The sequence below is a fragment of the Scatophagus argus genome, chromosome 15 (genome assembly GCF_020382885.2).
Source record: "Scatophagus argus isolate fScaArg1 chromosome 15, fScaArg1.pri, whole genome shotgun sequence".
Taxonomy (NCBI): Eukaryota; Metazoa; Chordata; class Actinopteri; family Scatophagidae; genus Scatophagus; species Scatophagus argus.
This window is the reverse complement of record NC_058507.1, coordinates 12,457,495-12,477,882: the sequence shown is the minus strand read 5'-3', so window position 1 is coordinate 12,477,882 and position 20,388 is coordinate 12,457,495. Positions and strand designations below refer to the sequence as shown.

At 40.9% G+C, this 20,388-nt stretch overlaps 2 protein-coding genes across 3 annotated transcripts; one reads left to right on the top strand and one right to left on the bottom strand.

Annotated features, from left to right (window-relative positions):
* Window positions 1-1,043: 1,043 nt before the first annotated feature.
* On the bottom strand, window positions 1,044-3,781 carry arf6b (ADP-ribosylation factor 6b). The gene is made up of 2 exons (XM_046414023.1): window positions 3,526-3,781; window positions 1,044-3,268 (listed from the first exon to the last, which is right to left on the bottom strand). The coding sequence occupies exon 2, from the start codon at window positions 2,610-2,612 to the stop codon at window positions 2,085-2,087; it is 528 nt and encodes a 175-aa protein (XP_046269979.1). The 5' UTR covers window positions 2,613-3,268; window positions 3,526-3,781; the 3' UTR covers window positions 1,044-2,084.
* A 3,044-nt stretch (window positions 3,782-6,825) lies between these two features.
* Window positions 6,826-20,242, top strand: aspg (asparaginase homolog (S. cerevisiae)). Of its 2 annotated transcripts, XM_046413158.1 has the most exons (17): window positions 6,826-7,340; window positions 9,007-9,133; window positions 11,534-11,645; window positions 11,781-11,906; window positions 12,009-12,092; window positions 12,597-12,723; window positions 12,819-12,931; window positions 14,097-14,282; window positions 14,373-14,486; window positions 14,589-14,708; window positions 14,932-15,027; window positions 15,601-15,764; window positions 17,110-17,196; window positions 17,690-17,789; window positions 17,885-17,950; window positions 18,086-18,139; window positions 19,107-20,242. In XM_046413158.1, the coding sequence occupies exons 1-17, from the start codon at window positions 7,097-7,099 to the stop codon at window positions 19,143-19,145; spliced, it is 1,959 nt and encodes a 652-aa protein (XP_046269114.1). In that variant the 5' UTR covers window positions 6,826-7,096; the 3' UTR covers window positions 19,146-20,242. The 2 variants fall into 2 exon arrangements, with proteins under 2 accessions (XP_046269114.1, XP_046269115.1); XM_046413159.1 differs by lacking the exon at window positions 18,086-18,139 and having other exon boundaries at window positions 6,827-7,340.
* Window positions 20,243-20,388: the final 146 nt, after the last annotated feature.

The following is a 20,388-nucleotide window of genomic DNA, read 5'->3' as shown; positions in this document are numbered from 1 at the left end:
TTTAACTCAACTTTTAAAGTAATAGGTTATGAAAATGTCTTACATACTCAAAATTAGGCAGAAATGGCTTTTGAGCATCAGCAAGAAATAAACAAGGTCAATACTTTAGCAGAGTGGAAAAGGGGGATAATGTTACTAAACTAAAGGAAACTGAAGGATGTGGGTCTTACTACTACTTTGCTAACCGATGCTGACATTTTAGCCTTTTGCAAACTCTCCATAGATTGGGCAGAGATCAGGTAGATTATATAAACCCTTACAGACTATGTGTAAAGAGTACAAGGCATGGTTGTGACTAACATGTTGAGAAAACTGTCGTAAATGTTTTTTATTAGCAGCTGTGCTCTGTTCACAGGTTATTTAAATACAACCTAACCGACAGAAATCACAGAAATATCTCACATGGGGATTTATTTTTTTAACCTACACACTTCCTTTAAACACCAGCACTGCATCAGATGTAACTGTGACTGAATAAAAACTGAAACTCTTTAATACCAGCCCCGACCAAAAGCAAAGTCAGGAAGTTACAGCTGACAGCTCAGCATCAACTCAATTATGGCTCACAACCAACACGCAACATTCAGAAAGAATTCACATTTCAGCTGTATATCTCCACTGGCCTTCTGACTCTCATGCAAACTATCATGTGGCTCTGTTGTTGTTCCAAAAAGACCAGCAGTTGGACTTCCTGTTTTGTACATTTTCCTCGTTTACTGGCAAGGGAACTGATGCCAGCAACTTGGTCTGAGGGAGGACATAAACCCTTTATGAAGAATCTGTGATATAGCGGTAAAACCCAGGAGAACTTTAAAACTGAGGACTTCTACTTTGAACTATGAGCATTCTTGAAACTTTCCCATAGGCTAGTTCTTTAAAAAACAAAACAAAAAAACCCCCACTGTTCATATATTAAAGTCTCCTCACTGTCTTTTACCCAACTCAATATCATTCGATCCCCCACACGCCTAATCATGCAAACTGCCTTTTAATCCTTGGGGAGAAAAACAAAACAGAAAAGCCCAAAAAACAGACGCAAAAGATTTAAAATCACCTTTTTAATAAGACATTACAATGACATTGTTCTGTACATGGTTCCCCCAGTCAAAATAGGAGTAAGAGCTGCACCGCAAGTGTCTTCAACATTTCATCGGTAAACAGCTCCCTCTGACTGCACGACAGATGGACTCTGATGTAGGGTTGCTGTACTTTCGTACTCATGCTACAGATATAGGCTATCATATAATGTCCCAATACTGAGACTAATCAACTGTGGTATCAGATTGAGAGAGCTCAGAGCTGAATGACATTCCTTTGGAAAGACTGAGTTGACTGACTACGTGTTACCCAAAATTAAAAATGCATCCCAACAAGCATGTTTAAGAGTTACTGGAGGCCTATTTGTTGAATATTCAGCACAATCAGGTATCAAGACGCGACACAAAAGGTCAATCAGTAAACTATATAGCCCACATAAGGGTATTGGGGTGAAACAAAACACATTTGAAGTATTTTTTTTTTTTATCCGATGTCAAGACTGATGACTATGAAATGTAAGCAATGGTGAAGATTTTCAGTCAATACCATCGAGAAGAAATACTTTCCATCACAGTACTGTGTAAAACAAAGGTCAAAATCCTTCACGTAGGCTACGTGAAATTAAAGATCTCACCTTAGAAGAAGAAAAGAAAAAAAGACCCAATGCAAAAGAGACTGAAGAACCTTGAGACAAGCTTTAGTCCAAGAACGAAGAAAATCTTCAGCTGCATTAGAAAAATAATAGAAAATAGGGAACAGAATAGGCAAAGATGGTGATTTCTGTGGCTTTAACATCAGAACCAAATAATTCAATATTCATCAAGCAAGCCCCAAAATAATGAATGTGACAAAGGCCTGCTATAGGGTACAAGCAAACTTTAAGCCAACAAACCCAGCTTAAGATAAATTAGTCATGGGGTAAACGTAGTATTAAAAATAAATGGGAGATAATCAACTTCTTTTCTTAACCATACTCATTTCGAGAAGTTATTTGTTACTAGCAACGTTATTTATAGTTTCGACCTAAAACAGTCTGCACTCAATCATTAAGATTTGTAATTTGAGGTTAGCCAAGTCAAGCCCTCATACAGTCCATCACCTGTGGTCGCACAGGAGGGCTGAACATACCAATTCCTATCTCTGATGCGGGTCAATCCGAGCTTCTCTTGGATTTCATGCGGCTTCATGGCATCCGGAAGGTCTTGCTTATTGGCGAATATCAAGATGATGGCATCCCTCATTTCCCGGTCATTGATGATGCGGTGAAGTTCCTGCCTTGCCTCGTCGATGCGATCCCTGTCCGCGCAATCCACCACGAAAATTAACCCTTGGGTGCCTGTGTAGTAGTGTCGCCACAGAGGACGAATTTTATCTTGGCCTCCAACATCCCAGACGTTGAACTTGACATTTTTGTAGGTGACAGTCTCCACATTGAAGCCGACTGTGGGGATTGTGGTGACAGACTGTCCGAGTTTAAGTTTGTAAAGGATTGTTGTCTTTCCAGCAGCATCAAGTCCAAGCATTAATATTCTCATCTCCTTGTTGCCAAAAATCTTTGAGAGCACTTTCCCCATTTTGAACTCTTGTGCATAAATACTTTGCACCTTATGAGAAAAATATGTGGTACTCTGCCGATGTTAATTCACTTCGATTATAGCTCAGGTTTACGGGCTTACTTATGAAAACATGACTCAGTAAAGAGCATTAGTGAAGAAAAAGTCAAAAATGCACACTCATGTTAAAATCTAACAGAGTAGTTTGGGACTTTCTACTTCAGAGTCTGTGCGTCCTGTTAAGTACTGGGACATTTATGTTCAGAGAATCACAAGGTTTGCAGGGCCTGTACACAACATGGCACGGTTACACTAAGAACTTGGCAGCAGCTGTTGCAGGACTTTCATTTTGTTGCTCAAATCACCGTTAAATTGCGTGTCAAAAACAGGCCGCGGCGATTAAAAACTGTAAAAATCAGACGCGGTGTGTACATAAGGCCGAGAAAAAGCCGCGGTACTTGTGAATTCCTTCTGGTGTTTGTGTCTGGCCGTCCTCCTCATCGGGTGCGCCCTTGTGCTGTTCACGACTACCGGGGAACAAAATCAGCTTTCAGCGCCTAGTCCATCAAGAGTCGAGCCCGGTAACCTCACCGTGCTGCAAGAAACGTCTTCGAAACAAAACCCACGCTGACTCAGCAACACATGCGTCCACTCATGAAACTCCACTTCTTGTCCCCCTGAAAAAAAGATTTAGGAGGAGGGTCAGACATGCCAAATTAGCAAGCTACCGCTCATGGCTGCTAAAGTAAGCTAGCAAGCTAACCTCAGCTAGCTTATTGCCTGGCAAGCTAGCCTTAAGCTAGCTAGATAACGGCAGTTAGCGTTAGCCGTCTCAAACTACTCATATCTGAATAGAAAATACGCACAACCGTGACAAAATGTTGAGCTCACGTCCTTCTGATAGGAACGCTTAATTAAAATACAAGTAATTTACCTCCTTTCTTCCCCTCCTCTCTCGATATATACACCCAGCTGCCGTCTTTCTCTTGCTGGTCGCAGTGCTGCTACACCGGAAAGGTGTGGAGCTGCATTAACCGCCACTTCCTCCCGTCTTCATTCAGCCGCTGCCGCCTCGTACACATCCCACTGTGTGAGGCATTCACAGAATAAACAATGAAATACTCAAACTGACATGAATTAAAATGCAACGTTACTTATTAGTACACTATGTAGCTGTTGCCAGGTTATTATTTAATGCTATACATCAACTGCAGTTGGTATTTGAATGTAATGTTTTGCTTTATTCAAAACTTAGTCCTTGAACGGCGTTAGTATTTTCGTTTTCTGTGGATCAATGGCTATATTGAAAATGAAAACGTTTCTATTTACATACTGATGGAAATACAATGCATTGCTAAAAATTTCAGAATCTACTATTTCATTTGATTAGAGACTCCATGAATGTAAAGGGCAACATCACCCCCTAGTGGCCATTGAATCCTATCTCTAGTTATTCAGTCCCATGTAGACATACAACTACACTACTACACTTACATTTAACATCGTACTGTTATTTCTTCAACAAAAGTCACATTTTTACCAATATGAACAAAATGAAATTATCTAGAACAGGCAGCTAATCAACTATTGAATTACACAGGTCACACAAAATAAGCATGAATCACTTGTAGAACCAAATCGTAACGTACTGCGTCAGCTATTGTTAAGCTGCAAAATCTCATTAGTTTAGTCAAATTTTTATCCTCCTCCATGTACTACCATGCCCCTACCAACCCCAGCAGTCAAAAAATCTGTTCCAGCTCAAGATGTCAATGTGAAAACTAGCTTGGCCTTAAAAAAGCCTTTAAACTCTTTAAAGTTATCATTGAAAAAGGTCAAACCCATTTTTTTCTGGACCAGGAAATGCGTTGGTATGAATATAGGTTTACTGAAGGAGGAGATATGTCTGGTGAAAGCACACCATAAAAATTATGTGCTGGGCATCTAAGTGACTTCATAAAGAGGGGATAACGACACACAGAGTGTCAGTTGTTTTAACAGATGTGATGCAGTCTCATATATAAGCATATTTTAAGTGGTGGAAATCTACAACCAGTGACATCAGCTATTAAAAAAATGAATAACTCATTTTCACACAAGACATTCTGATTTGTCATAACAAGAAAATCCTTAGATTTAATATTTAACTTACATTCTGTGATAAAAAGTAGCTTTGCCTTTCTGTGCATTAAGAAATCAGGTGTGTCTTTCTCAGCAGATCATTTAATTCAACTAAGTAAAGTCTCTCAGTTTAACTCTAAATTCTGAATCAAATCCTGTATTCTGGAAAATGAAAGTGTTAAATTGACATTGTCTGAATCCTTTACACAGTGAACTGCACTCCAAAGTGGTTATGAGCACACGATCAGCAGGTAGAACAGTTTCATTGTTGGTGATTTGAACTAAGTCTTGACATCACAAGATCAATGAGGGAATGGTTATGAAGATGTGCAGACAAGAAGGCATAATATCTGCTTGAGGATTAGCTGCATCTGCCAGATATCAGCAAGACCGAGTGATTCCACCACTTCTTTGAATGTGTCTGATGCCTGTTTAGAAATTAGCCTGACTGACTGTTGATCTGTCTTGCTTCAAGTCCATCACTGCGCTCACAGCTTCCCCAGTGATTAGGAAAAAATGGATAAGTCTTGGTAGTTCAAACACAAGGGGTTCATACTGAGAAAAAGAGTCTGTTTCCTTGTCTTTTATTGTGATATGTGTCGAGGATATCCTGCCTGTTTGGTCTTCACTTGTTTTATCTAGAAGGTTGTTTCTTTCTCTGAGAACACAGACGTGTTTTCACTAGAGGAAGCAGCAATCCTAGAGTATTCATTTTGCGATAAAATGTATTTCAGTGTTACGGGTAATAGCAAGGGTACACTTCATGTAATACTTCATACTCAGACTTCACATCTAATGGATCACAAGGAATGTTAATTCACACCTACTTATTAAGCATGACGTTAGCTAGGTTTAAGTAACGTTATGATGATTATGTGCTGTTTCTTTTAAAAAATTTTCAGATTTCTATGAAAACAAACCTACTGTTCTTCTCTCGGAGATGCTGAGCAAATACATCTGAAATAATTTGCTAATTCTGTGGCATATACATTTTTATATGATGTGTACTCTTATTGTAGAGTTACCACATTATCACAATCCTTTTAAAAGGGAAGTGTATGTTCGCCATACACCCGATTGACGGAAATGCCACAAAGTTATCACATGTAATATGTTTACTGGGTGGTTCTGATTGGCTACCCACTACACACACACGTGCATCGTTTTTTTTATGCCACCACGTGACAAAGGGGTGTGCTCCACGTGTAACCTTTAAACCGGACACGCTGCGCAAAAGCGCGGTGCCATTACGCACGTTAATCCGGTTGTGCATAACCACCGAGCTGCCACAAAATAACAAAATAGAACACATTCACCTCATTTACGCGCCTTTGTGCCACTGCGCTGTATCGAACTAGTCGAAAATGTTGAAATGTTTTCTCATAGATCGAAGGATTACGTGTTCTTTTAAAATCCTCCTTGGATCAGCTGGAAAAAGCATCGTCATTAAACTGAAGACGGGGCTGTTTTTCTGATCTTATGAAAAACAGACCTTTTAGAGACTTTTTTAGTGGTTCTCACAGGACAATGACGCTATAAAGATATAGTTACATATATGATGGACTGCTGTGGATTAAACTACCCAACAGTACATATAGTGCTTAAAATGAGCTCTACCTGAAACAACAGTCAAACATAATGCATCAGCAATATTAATCCAGAAAATACTGACTGGCAACACCTTACTGCACAATAGGTACTTTCACATTTTGTCCATAATACTATGAATACATTTTTGAATATATGCCTTCATAGGGGAGTATTTTCAACGTGTGGTATGGATTTTTACTTAAACAAGGATCTGAATACTTCTAATACATATCAGGAAGCATAGGACGGTTTAATTACACAACATGAATATAACAGAATGTAAAACAAGTTGTGACAAGTAGCTTGCAGTGAGGTTACACTACTGTAAGGATTTAAAGATTTTTCCAAGCTGTTGCACATAAATATTCAACTTTTTACGTGGCAGGTATTTTTCAAATATTAAACATAATTCTTTAAAATCAATGTATTAGTTTTATTGCACCACTGAGCCTTAACGCAGAAGTATTTTGGGGTGGATATTGTCCACTGTAGGCCACACCCACATCTGTCACGTCAGATAACGTCAAAGTCAATCTCGAGAGATCCTGCAAGAGGAGATAGCGTCGCGTGCTTGTTTTGGCTACATTAAATACAGCTTATTAAGACGATGGTTCCGCCCATTTTTCTACATCACATGATTGCAATGGAAGCCGTCTTGCCGTTTATGCGACCGGTGAGACGGTGCCGTGTTACAGGGTGCCCACAGCAGTTGAAGACCACAGTGTTTTGAATACTTTCCACAAGCGTTTGTTAAAGGGGCAGTAACCGTTTACTTCATCATCTCACAAGACATCATGGCGGAGTACAACCTAACGTCCCTTGCCCGGGCTTTGTCACAACCACAACTGGACTTGACAGAAGGGACATTTGATGCCTGTACTCCGCGAACTATTCCACTGCAACCGTCTCGAAGGAGAAAGTTGTCAAGCTGTAACTCGATTGAGTCCATTGAGCCGGTGACTACGCCTACGGCCGTAGAGGCGCGAGTTCTGGTTATCAACACCGGAGGAACCATCGGGATGACACTTCACGATAACGGTAGCTGAAGCTAACGGAACGCGTACTTATTATTCTGTCCTGTACCCTCAGCTAAGTGAAGTGTGGCAGCTTGCTAGCAGAGCAGGTGGTTTGTTGTTAGCGTGTCTCGCGCTTTTCCCCTCCTCAACACGTGGCAGGGATAACTTCTTGAATGACTACAGCAAGCGAGTGTCCTAAAATAGACCTGCATGCGGCTTAACTGCCCAGTCGAAGCTAGTCTGTGGCAGTTAGCAAGCTAAATGAACTAAACTGAGTTAATCTCTGAGGGAGGTCATGAAAAGACAATACTGTACCCACCACGACTGCAACCCCAAATCCAAAAAGTAGTGAAGCTGAGTAAAATGAACCTCATGAGATAAATTACTTATCACCTTTTAGCCATACATGGAAGAGTAAAGACATAGACCTATTTATTTAATATTTTCCTTCGTCAGATCCATTGTAAAACCTTGTAAAACTTAACACAAAGGTCGTTTGACAATGATTAAGTTATGTTTTTATTTACATTTTACCCAGCCTCATCACTTTTTTTTTTTTTTGGTTGTAGTTAGTGCTAGAGCACGGATTCTCTCAATGAATAACTAGATGTTGATATGAGATATTGTGCAACAACAGGAGCATGTAGTGTGGCAAAATAACATTCGATGGTCCAACCAGGACAAGTAGGTACAAGGTAAAACTAGGAATCCATCAATATTCTCTTTTCTCTTGTTTACCCAGTGGTATGTACTCGCTTCATAAAGTAGTATAGTGTTGACACGGTTGGTGAACAGTTTAGAATTTCCATATTTCAGCATTAATGTAATAAGATCACCATTAAGGTCCTAAAGTTAGAGAGAACCCAGTTAAATATCTAAGGTAAAGGAAAATTATACTTATTTATGTATTAAACAAAATCATCCATTATTATTATCCCCAAGAGTGCTTGTAAAGAACAATAATCACTGCAAGAGCAAGATGTGTAATACTCCTCTACATCACGAAAACCTCAAGAGCAACATCTAAGGATCTACAGGCCTCTCTTGCATCGGCCTGATGTCAAATTTCATGAGTCCACCATGAGTCAAATGCTGAATGAGAACGGCGTGTATGGTGGGATAGCAAGAAGAAAACCATTACTATCCAAGTGTTACCAAACTTTTGAGAAGCACTCACTTTATACCATCAAATGTTATAGTAGGCTTGTCTCTAGGTTCACACACAATGAGGTTAATAAAGATACTGGAATCATCAGTTTTTAGCCAAGGAGTCAGTCACTGAGCTTGCCAGTTAAACACTCCAGTTCTTAGTTAAATGTCTCGAGAACTGTTTGCCACTGAATGGGGAAAGTATGCCACCAAAACAAGGGCGAAGTTGTTACTGAAACAGGAGTGGAGTCCACTTTGTACCTTTTCAAATATGTTTGGTTTGTGGCCAACTCTTCTCTCCAGTCTATCTGTCTTTATTTCTGAAGGACAATATCCTGAAGACTCTTAATTTTTAAGATTTAAAAATCTTAACTTTTGCAGTGCCCATATCCATGCCATTTCTTACATTTACCACTAGGGTTCAGTATGAGACTGTTGTGACTGTATGATTGTGGATCCCCTGTACCATTCTGTAAAATTGTTACTGATACAATAGGAAATAATACAATAGCCACCTTTTTTTCTTCTGTAACCCACAGTGCTTGCCCCAAAAGCCAATGCTTTTGTACAGAGTCTGCGCAAACTGCCCATCATCCACGATGAGATGTATGCCCAGCAAACCTGCCTGTATAACTACTATGGGTCTGAGAACACCTTGGTCCTCCCGTAAGTGTGTCCAGAATTTTTCCCTGCTCAGTCAGCAAATAGCCACAACTTGATTAAGGAATCTTACAGTAAGAAGTGCATTTTATGCTCTTTCACCACAGAGTGAAAGGATTTTCTGACAGTTTTTGTAATATCTTTAAGACATTTTTCATTAAAGACTATATTGCTTCAACAGTATGTGAAATAATATGTGTGCTTGTCAGATACGTTTGTGGAGTAGGTTGGTAGTATAGGCTAAATCTCATTTAAGTTGATGAACACTGCACCTTATTATTGTGACTTTTAGTTTATAGCCAAGAATTCATTTGGTTTTATGGTCTTCATGCCATCCAGGATACATTTTTATCAGGAAAAATTCAAATTAAATGAAAGCAACTTCCTCTCCTCATAGTAATGGTTTTAATGATTCTAAATTCCTTTTGTTGCTTTAACAGGAAGCCAACGTCACATTCTGACCGTCTGTTTCACGGGTGCTGTAGTACCGTTGGCATTGTGTGCTCCTGCACTGAGCTTGAGAGTGTCTCTTTTGTCCTAGAGACCAAATGTTAGGGTGTGCTTGCCTGACAGGAAATGCATGCTGACGTGTCCTTTGGCAATAGGTGGTAATACCAGGGAGGACACAGGAGCATAGAGCTGTGTGTTGCCTGAAGTATTTCTATGTCTTGGATTCCGCACCAACAGGCTAGCTGCTTTAATGTGTGGCAGAGGAGTGGCCCAGCTGAGATAGCCTACTGTTTCCTGGAGGGTTAGCTTGTGAATAACTGCTGTTGGCCTGCTGGCTAAAGCAAGGCTACCCTGCTTTACGGCTTGTTTGACCTACATTGTCAAATACGCGTGCTGTGGATGATAGTGGGGGCAACTCTGCCAGAAATGTATCTTTATTCACTAATTTTCCTATCCACCTCCATGTTGTTTACCTTTGTGAAAGCAGCAGGTTGGTGTGGGATGTATGGTTATAATAAGGTATCCATGTTTGTAAGTCTGTTTAGTTTTGCTGTCCTCTGTCACCATTTCCACACTTTCACCAACTGCACAAGACTGTTAATTAATCAGCTGCTTAGTAAATGTCCTGGATGCAAATTCTTTTTAAAATTCTCGGATGTCTTTATGGCTGCATGATTAACTTTTCAATAGTTGATCGTCCTTGAGGTGTGAAGTTTTAATATCACCTGAAGCAATCAGCATTCAGTCAGCTGATGTTGAGGGATGGAATTAGTTTATTGATTTATTGAAAAGCTTTATTCATGTGATGTCGAGAGGCAGCGCCACAAGGCTGTTTGTGCCCCACCTCCAATCTTATTCTTCCACTTCTTGAGTCCCATACAACACACACACACACACACACGCACACACACACACACACACACACACCCCCTCACTCCTTATTCTCAAGATATCATGCATCTTAGAAGCAGTATGTTAATGTGTAGCTTTGCTACACCTCAGGGTATACTGCCAGATAGATGAATAATTGGTGATTTGAATAGTGTTTTCTTGTGGCACTTTGGCTTTAAGATTATCAACAGCATATGTCAGAGGATAGTGTGTGGACTTAAGACTAATTAGAATGGAGTGTGCAGGACCCCTGGGTGGGTGGACTGGGGCTCATCCCCCTGCTGTTTCATTCAGCGTCTATGTCCGTGTTATAAGGCAGCCCTATGGTAATGTGGGGGGTGTTCCACTCTGTTTCTTTAGAAGAGAGATTAAAATGAAAATCTTTCCATGGCTGTTTGGGCAGTCCGCACTGCCTTACATGAAGTGTTGCAGGTGCGGCTGTGAGACGTCTCAGTGAAACTCCATCTCAAGGAGTATACATGTAAAGCTTGTTTTTGAACTAAACAAACACAGGCTGTAATCATTTTGCTCTAACCTGGAACAACTCGTGAAATAAGTGTTCAGCCACCTTGTGTCCCTCAGCTTTGCCTGTATTTACAGTACACAGCGGTAAGGTGCCACAGAACATCGGAACTTGCTCTTGTTAGCAGTAAGCCTGTTATGCCCCTCCCTTTTACACTTTTGAAACTCTTTCTCTGAAACAGGTTCTGGCACCCTGCTGCTGAGACAGAAGGCCCAGCTGAATAGAGTTTGTTTCGCTTCGTAAAGTCTGTTTGGCTTTTTTGCATTCCCCTACTCTTCACTAACTCACTTCTAAAATTTAAACTGATCTTGACCCAACTTTGTTAACTGAGCACAGTGAAGACAAACGATCAATTGTCACAGTGTTGATAATAATCATTCCTTTAACCATGTGTGCTTTTTGTGTTTTGGATTGAAGGTCTGAACTAACAAAGGCTGAAACCACTGATTCATTTTGGGCTGTTGGTCGTGTTTTTGTTTCTGCATTTAGGATAATGAAATGTGTGTATGTAATGATAGAAACTCAACATTTCTCTCTTCTAGGCTGAGTAAAGGCAATAAAAGGATAATCTACACGGTCTTAGAGTACAGCCCTTTGCTGGACTCCTCCAATATGACTACAGATGACTGGGGTAGGATTGGAAAAGACATTGAGGTACTTGGCTGCAGGACCCTTTTTTTTGGATATAATTAGCATATAATATGGTGGGAAAAAACTATAATTGTATTGAATTGTATTGCCATCTAAAGTGATCCACATTATGCACAGTTTTTTCTTGTCTGATTCCAGAAAAACTACGAACACTATGATGGCTTTGTGATCCTTCATGGCACAGACACTATGGCTTACACAGCCTCTGCTCTGTCCTTTATGTGTGAACATTTGGGCAAACCAATCATTCTCACCGGCTCGCAGGTAAGAGCTGCTGAACTTCAGGATTGATCAAACAATAAGACAGAACTGACATGCAGCATTTTTTAAGCATTGCCTCCCCTCTAAAGAATGTCCTGCATTCAGGTGCCTATCTATGAGATGAGAAATGATGGCAGAGACAACCTGCTGGGGGCGCTGCTGATTGCTGGCCAGTTTGTCATTCCAGAGGTGAGGAAATGGACATGGGATGTACATGCCACTCACCTGCTTGATATTATACTAGTAGAGGAATGCAATTTGGAAAGTCAGGAACTGCTCTATGTGAAGAGAGTAAACACAAGACATTCGCACCTGTGTGTTCATCATTGTGTGAAACTACGCCGTGTTCACCAGAGACAGGTTTCAGCACTGTTGGCAGGTAACAGAAACTCTTCTAAGCAACTCATCTGATGAGAATGCTTTCTAACAACAGAGTTTCACAACACTGAACAACAGTTACCGGAACATGCCTGTGTACGACTGAAGGGCAGTAAAAATGTGTTTATCGTATTGATCAGTTGTTCTGCATTGAGGGATTGGACAAAAACAGACTAACGTTTCAATTGATATTAACTGATAAAGATCTTTCCATGTACACGTCTCCATGTTATGTCCTGCAGTGTTGAAGGGATTTTGTCATTGTAGAAGAGCAACTGTAATATATCAAATAAATCAGTCTTTATTTCTGTTCAGGTGTGCCTCTATTTCTACAACAAACTCTACAGAGGGAATCGTGTGACTAAGGTGGATGCTGGGAGCTTCAATGCGTTCTCCTCTCCTAACTTGCCTCCTCTGGCAACTGCTGAAGTCGATATTACAAGTAAGCCAGTGGTGTCAATGAGTCTGTCACCTATTTTCACATGTTCCTGACAGTTTTTTTTTTTAATTTATTGTTTTCTCCATCTTTTCCTTTAGTTAACTGGGATACAGTGTGGAGAGCAAACACCACAGCGAAATTCCAAGTCAGCACTGAGCTGAACAGGAATGTGGGTCTGCTCAGGCTGTTCCCAGGAATCACTGCTGCTACTGTAAGTCACTCAGACCCTGAACCGCTGGACCAGAAATGTTTGTTCTGTCTTTGTCACATGCAGCTAATGTCCACAGGTTACCCGATGTCCTTGGGCTTTGGTTGATGTGACACACTACATAATAGTTAATAGACTTGACTGATATGTCCAGAATTGGTGACTGCTTTGAATAAATGATTTGCATGATAACTAAACTGACATTAATCCTTTATTTAGGTGAATAATGAAAGGAAGGAACATTTTTAACCAGCATGCTGCAAATCTTTAAGACCAAGGTTTTCCTTCTTGTTCTTGGTATATTAAAATGGAATCAAAGATATGTTCAACTGACTGCTCAAAAGTGTAGTTCTGTCAGACTGCAGTAAAATATAGTTAACTTTAATTTAATTGTGCTATTACCCGTCTTCCGTTACCTTCCCGGTCATGTAAACTGCCATCAAAGCTCAGCCCAGAGAAAGATGAAAAGGAGTTATGAGCCATGACCAATCACCCAGTAAAGAGGGAGGACTGGCGTAGATACTGTAACGTTCAGTCACACGCCCCCCCTGCAGAGGCTGCTGGGATACCGACTTTACTGTCTCAATCTGCTTCCACTGCGCAGCTCGACTATCAAGACCTCCTTACAGCATTTAACCGTTTTTATGAGGTATCGTTTTGACGAGGCACCGGGCCCTCGTGTGCCCACTGTCTCTGCTGTATGAAAGCTTCATTAGTAATCTGCATCAAACATTTCTTGTCAAAACTGCTTATCGCATCAGAAAATAGTTCCTGAGCCTGACATGTTTAATGTCACCTTCTACTCAGATTTTATGGTAACTGCCTTGGTCTTGCCAAGTGACTTTATGCTTGCTAACACCTTCAGATTAATTGGTCTCCTTCCTGCCATTTCAGTCCTCTGCCGTTCTAGTCATATGCCGTGGCTAATGATGTGGTATAGGGTCTCCTGGTGCCAGCCTACCAGTGACAGAGATACTGGTTGCATTGATGACACCAGATGGGCTTTTAGGAGAGTGGATGGGCTCATGCATTGGAGTGAAAGATGCTGCAGGAAAAATAACGTGGAATACTAATTCCTCAATTTGATTCTATACAGCTGAACAGCCAGTGCAGTTGGCCATAAAATTTAAGAGTTTGTAATGTGAATCCTTGGCGCATCTGTGTCCAGGTGAGGGCTTTTCTGCAGCCTCCCATGGAGGGTGTAGTCCTGGAGACCTACGGCAGTGGCAATGCCCCCGATAACCGTCCTGACCTGTTGGAGGAGCTGAAGAAAGCCACTGACGCTGGTGTCATCATCATCAACTGCACCCAGTGTCTGAGGGGGACTGTGTCTGCTTCTTATGCCACTGGCAAAGTACGCCACCTAATAGTCAGCCCTGACATCAGTTTTGCTACATTTTGTGCCTTTTTTGAAGTTCAGCCACTCATTCCTTTTACCTTTCAGGTATTGATGGATGCTGGACTGATAGCTGGTGGAGACATGACTCCAGAGGCTGCCCTGTCAAAGCTGTCCTACGTACTGGCTAAGAAAGAGCTCGACCTAGCTGCTAAGAAAAAGGTCGGTATCCACACTCAAAAGTGATGTTGCTTTTTAATTCATTTAAGTAGTGATCAAAAGCAAAAGTGAAGCACTATTGTGATTGTGTGTGGCACTGTCCAGATGATGAGTCAGAACCTGCGAGGTGAGATGAGTTCTGACTTAGCAGGAGCCAAGCTGTGTCTGAGCGACAGCCGTTTCATCCAAGTCATCGCCAAGTCTCTGAGTATCAGCTGCAAAGAGGTGAGGACAGCGCTTATCGACACTGCCTGTCAATAACCAAACAAACCAGGTCTTTGCATTTTACTGCATTTGATATTTATTCAGAGTCAGAGTTTTACAGGCAGCTGCCCCACCCCAATATAAACAGATAAGGTAAATATAAATAGACAGCTTTAGGCAAGTACAGTCAAATTTAAAATAATTTCAATAAAATTAAATTAAAGGCTGTTGGTGATGTTTACAGGAGCTGGAAGCCATCCGTGATGCTCTGACTCCTCCTCTGGCATGTGCTGCTGCTAAGATCGGAGACATAGAAGCCTTGGAAGCACTAAAGGAAATGGTAAGCCACCCTACAGTTTCTACCACACATGAGTACAGTTGATAATCATTACCTATTCTTGACATCATGCAATGGTCTTTGTAGGCTGTTGACATTTCAGTATTATTGGCAAAATCAGATGCAAGACTGACACTCAACTAAACGCAGCATACTGCTAAACTTTTATGCCAGCAGGGCAGCACTTGACCTGGCTTATCTCGATCGTGTTTGTTTTGCGGAGTCAACGCACTGAGCTGAACCACTCTGGTTGGACAACAGATTTTCAGGGTCACTCTTCACATATCAAAGACTTGATGGACACACAGACGCACAGCCAAACATAACATGAGGCCAGATTGATAAGGCATGTCTGCCCGGGCACAGGATGGACAGACATGTATGTAAATTGCAGCTTGACTTGCTGGTGGAACCGTACAATGTTGAGACAAAGTATTACTGATTCATGGTCAGCTTCGGTCTGTCCATTTTGTTTTTGTTTTTTTTTTTTTTTTGGTTTAAATAAAAGTGTGGAACATCAAAAGACATATCCTGTACCTTCCAGGTGAAGTACACTGATGTTTTTCTTTGTCACAGGGCAGCAACTTTTCTCTTTGTGACTATGATGGACGTACACCCCTCCATATTGCTGCCTGCGAGGGCCACCTGAATGTGGTGAAGTACCTTCTGAGTTATGGCGCCACAGTGTATGCAAAAGATCGCTATGGGGACACACCCCTGTGCAATGCTGTGCGCTTCAGGTAAGACTCATATCAACTGAAACTGTAAGGGCTGATGTGTTTGTTTTTTCCTCTGTCTGTTAAAGTAATAATGTCATTTATAAAGTTTAACACACAACATTTAAATTTCCCCTTTTGGCCATTAGTAACCATTCAGTGTTCCCTGAAAAAATGTGTTGTTTATACACTAAATGAGCAGCTGCAAGGTAGGGAATCTGGCTCTGCTTAAATGATAGGAAGGGAGCAGCGGCCGTCAGAGGGGGGTTGAAACCAAGGGAACAACTCGAAATGGAATTTAGAGGCCATCCAATAATTATAAACTAATTAGGCTAATTGTTATCTGACGGTTTCGATGATGTTTATTTTTCCGTCGCTGCGTTTTAATTTTTGTCTTTCATTGACATTGTTCTAAATGTTTATCAGGGAAGAGCCACACTTAATATTAAAGTGCTGTGTTGAGCCTCAGGGTGGAAACGTTGTATGTGTCGACGCTGTGCCAAATGGCTGTTGTCCTATTTTAACGGTTGTTACTGCAAGTGTGGACTTGTTTCCTTTTGTGATGGTAGAGGGATGCATTGGAGAGCTAACACCTGTCATTACACTTCCTGTGCCACATACCTGGGCTTATTTTGCTCTTCCTACATGTATTTAATGAAATGACCCCAAGTAATAGAACTGGAGTCGCTGTGAAGATGTCAGCAAGTCTTTGAATGTCGCTAACACTTCACAGTTCACTACAGCCTTGATGCCCATGTAAGGAGTGGCAGGGAGCATGGAGAGAGAAGGGTTAAACACAAATATGGGGAGTGTCCTCTGAACCAGTCCTACCAACCTGTTCCCAGTTTCACAGATGACAGAGAGTGGTTTCTAACACTCTACAGGAAGTCTTCTAAGTCTTCTTTAATAGCTTCTTTGGCTGCTGTTCTACAGTCTTCTGAACAATTAAAAATCAAATTGAAGGTCTTGTTACATAGTAAGCTCAGCTCTTATTTTTAAACACAGCAACTCTGTGGTGAACAATTTAGGGCCTTTTGTTTCATCGTTGATTTTCTGTCACCACAAATGTCACTGGAAGTGACTCTTGCGTGGGTGGTTCATCATGGGGACAAGGAACTTGTTCTCACATGCCAACCTCTAATCACTGCCAGACTGACTCTGTCAATGAAAGTCTAAATTTGAAAGCTTGAAATGAACAGCATTAAATTAAAATGTTGAAAATAACAATTTATCGAAGTTATCCTTCTTAAGAAGGTGTATCAGGCGATGATTTTGAGTAAAAGCTAATTTTGATTGAATTTTTAATATTTTTATATATTCCTTATACAGTAATAAACACAAAGCTCTTACTGCATGTCCTCTAACTTAGACACAAAGATGTTGTGCAGCTGCTGAGAAAGACTGGAGCCCACTTCTCCAGAGACAAGTTGGATGAAGCAGGAACAGAACTGTGCAGGTGAGATGCACGAAAAGCACGTCTTCAAACAAGCGCACGCACACACAGTCACAATTTTCTCGGCCGCTCAGTCATCCTCAGTGACCCATCCTACATAGCTGACACAGGTACAACCAGTTGTCCCACTGTTACACAAACTGTAGGAATGCCCCCTGGCAGCATAGCTTTGGATGCGTTCTGCATCACGCGTGTCAGCAAGCATAGGACATACTGGCTGGCCCGTTTTTTTATCCAAACGAGACACGCGACGCGTTTTGTCAAGACAGTTTGAATTTGCAGTTTCAGAAACACACCTTTCGGAACAGTGGCTTGTGCCACTGTTATCGTAAATGAAAACATCCGAAAGCCTTTATTGATTTGTCTCCCTGATGTGCTAGCCCAGTCTCTACAAAACGTATCTGTCTCGTGTTGTCTTTTTAAATCTGTTAATGGCACTGATTTTGGAAAACAGAACATTTTGCTTTAATATTAACTATCAAATTCTGTGTCCCAGCCTGGCAGCCAGTGGTGACCTGGAGGGCCTGGAAATCTGGAGCCTCGCTGGGGTGGATCTGAATAAACCAGGCTATGATGGACACACAGCAATTCAAGTGGTGGGTTCTATGGGCATGTGTTCCATTTTCCATTACACTTTCAAATCATTACGTCAAACCACTTGTTGTTCGTTCTCCATTCTCATTCTTCACAGGCCCACGCTGCTGGCAAAAAAGAAGTGGTGGCCTTTTTAGTCCACCTCCAGAGCAGTAAACCCAAGGTAGCCACTTGTGCATTCCACCTGCTTTTGTCTCTGTTTCTTCAATGTCAAATGTCCACAGCCTTGAGCTAACACACACTGGCATAATTGCCTATAATTGCCTCTCAATTACATGTTTGTCTTGTTCACTTTCAGACAATATTTGGTGGATTTAATGAATATGATGAATATGATGATGATGATGATGAGGTAAATGAGATGTAGTGAGCATGTGCTTCCCAACTTTGTGCATCTCCCATACTGAATTTGGCTGCTTTGGCTCACCTTTATCTTTGTGTATGTCACTCTTTGTCTAACACCCATCCATCCATCCATTCATTCATTTGCTATCCAGTCTGCCTCTAAAGCATCAATATATACACAGCAAACACATTCACACCTACACATCTGATGCCCAGAGAAAAACTCACATAGACAGTGTGAGATCATTAAACTCCACCTAGAAAAGGCTCAGATTGCTCTGCTGGACTTCAAACCAGCAACCCTCTCACTGATGACCCTGCCTATCACCGAGTGCCCTTGGAGCCCTTATGCCTATTATACTGTATTTAAAATCACAAATAAATGATGCACAGCTAAATGCATTAAAAGAGATTTTTAAAATCAGAACACCATAGAGGAAGAACAAAACTGGTAAATGTTACTGAAATAAGAAAAAACACCTATTAGTTTACTGTTTACTGACCATTTTGGTATCACTTTAATTTTAATAAGCAAAAATGTAAAACACACACTATGTTCCAGCTTCTCCAATGCGAGGACTTCCTGATTTGTCTGTTTTTGTAAATAAATGTGTTTCAATATAACTCTCATGATGTTCAGTCGATTAACCTTCTCAATAGAGAAAAACAGTCAACGGATTAAGTGATACAATAATTGTTAGCAGCAGCCCGGGCTTTGAGAAGTAGCCATTTTGTCTCCATTTGAGCTAAGCATACCTCAGACCCATGTGAGATAAAATCTTATCACTCCCTGCCCACAAATGCCTGTGAATGCTGAACCTGTGCAGCCTGCTTCACACTAGACTGACCCGTGTGTGTGCATGTTTGTGTGCATTTGTGCTTGTGTGCGCACCAGTCATCAGGTGTGTTGAAACACCTCTCAACTGCCCAGAGCGCCATAGTAACACTGTCTCTTTTTGTCTCTTTTCTGTCAGAGTAATGGAGTGATCGAGTTCACTGCGTCTACAAAGTGAACTGAAGTTACCTGAGCCAACGAGAATCGTCCCCACCGTTTGCGTCCACTTCCTCCTAAGCCGTCCTCAGTCACTCTCCCTTTGAATGCTTCTGTTTGTGTGATGGTTAAAGCCATCCCTGCTTTCAGTGTTTGCGTCCAAACTGACTGACAGAACGACATTGTGCAACCACCACTTTGAGCACACAGTGCTGGAAAAAAACAACACCATATATATATATATGTGTGATTGTTGTGTGTATTTGAGGAAACATTATCATGCTAAGTGTTTTAATTAAGTACTTTTATTTTTAAGTATGTACAACAGACTCAGATATTGTAATGTCTGATCAGGGAATTAAGATTTAAACCTGAGCTGACACTAATGAAAAAAGATTTTAAAATCTTGTTTTTTTTTAATATACCAAAAGAGTTTAAAACTTTGACAATACTTTAAGTACTGCTGTCTCTTGCTCCAACAGTGTATTCATGATATCTGGAATTACTGGGTCAAAATTAAAACTATGTCTTTATTTTATTCTTATTTTTATGGTGAGATGCTGGAAAGTATCATGTAAACTGGTCAAATCATCTGACGTGTTATATAATTGTAGTACTTGTCCACTTTGGGTGTAAGCGTGCCTCTGCCCCTGATGCACAGCTTTTCGTTTCCTTTTGTTCAAACAGGTACCACAGTCACCTTTCAGTCTCGTCCGGCCTGTTTCACATGCCGATTGTCGAGCTGGAAGGGTCTCCCTTTTGAAATGGAAAGAGGACAAAGCTGCAGTTTCTGTTCTCTCATGTATTTTGATTTTTTTTGTTTTCCTTGTTGTGCAACAAGTTAATGCTGTTAAATATTGTTACTTTTGCTTGACATGATTTTCTGTTTGAACCAGTATAGGTCACCCCTCCTCCCCCAACCCCCCATTTCTTTTGTGATTACCCGTCACTTTAAAGTGCAAACAAGTTCGAAAAGACTTGAAACTTGTCCTGCTGTTTCTGTGAAGACATATGTGTGTGCGTGCATGTGCATGTGTGAGTGAGAAAAAGGAATCTTTACTGGTTTGTTCTCTCTGTGGAAAAAGCAACAGAAATAAATCTCTTGTTTCAAAGCAGTGACTCGAGTGATTGCTACTTTGTTCCAGCAAACCATGAAACTTGCATTGAAACCATGCATGTGCTGCTCCTGGCTAAATATTCCTGAGCAATTTCCCGTTTGGCTTGGTTTTCACTATGAATTCCAAAAAATCGACAAATCTGTCCGA

Coding starts and splice junctions, on each gene's coding strand:
- aspg (XM_046413158.1), top strand. CDS start 7,097: ATGGCGGAGTACAACCTAACGTCCCTTGCCCGGGCTTTGTCACAACCA. Junction 14,487..14,588: donor ACCTAGCTGCTAAGAAAAAG/GTCGGTATCCAC, acceptor GGCACTGTCCAG/ATGATGAGTCAGAACCTGCG. Junction 18,140..19,106: donor ATGATGATGATGATGATGAG/GTAAATGAGATG, acceptor CTTTTCTGTCAG/AGTAATGGAGTGATCGAGTT.
- arf6b (XM_046414023.1), bottom strand. CDS start 2,612: ATGGGGAAAGTGCTCTCAAAGATTTTTGGCAACAAGGAGATGAGAATA.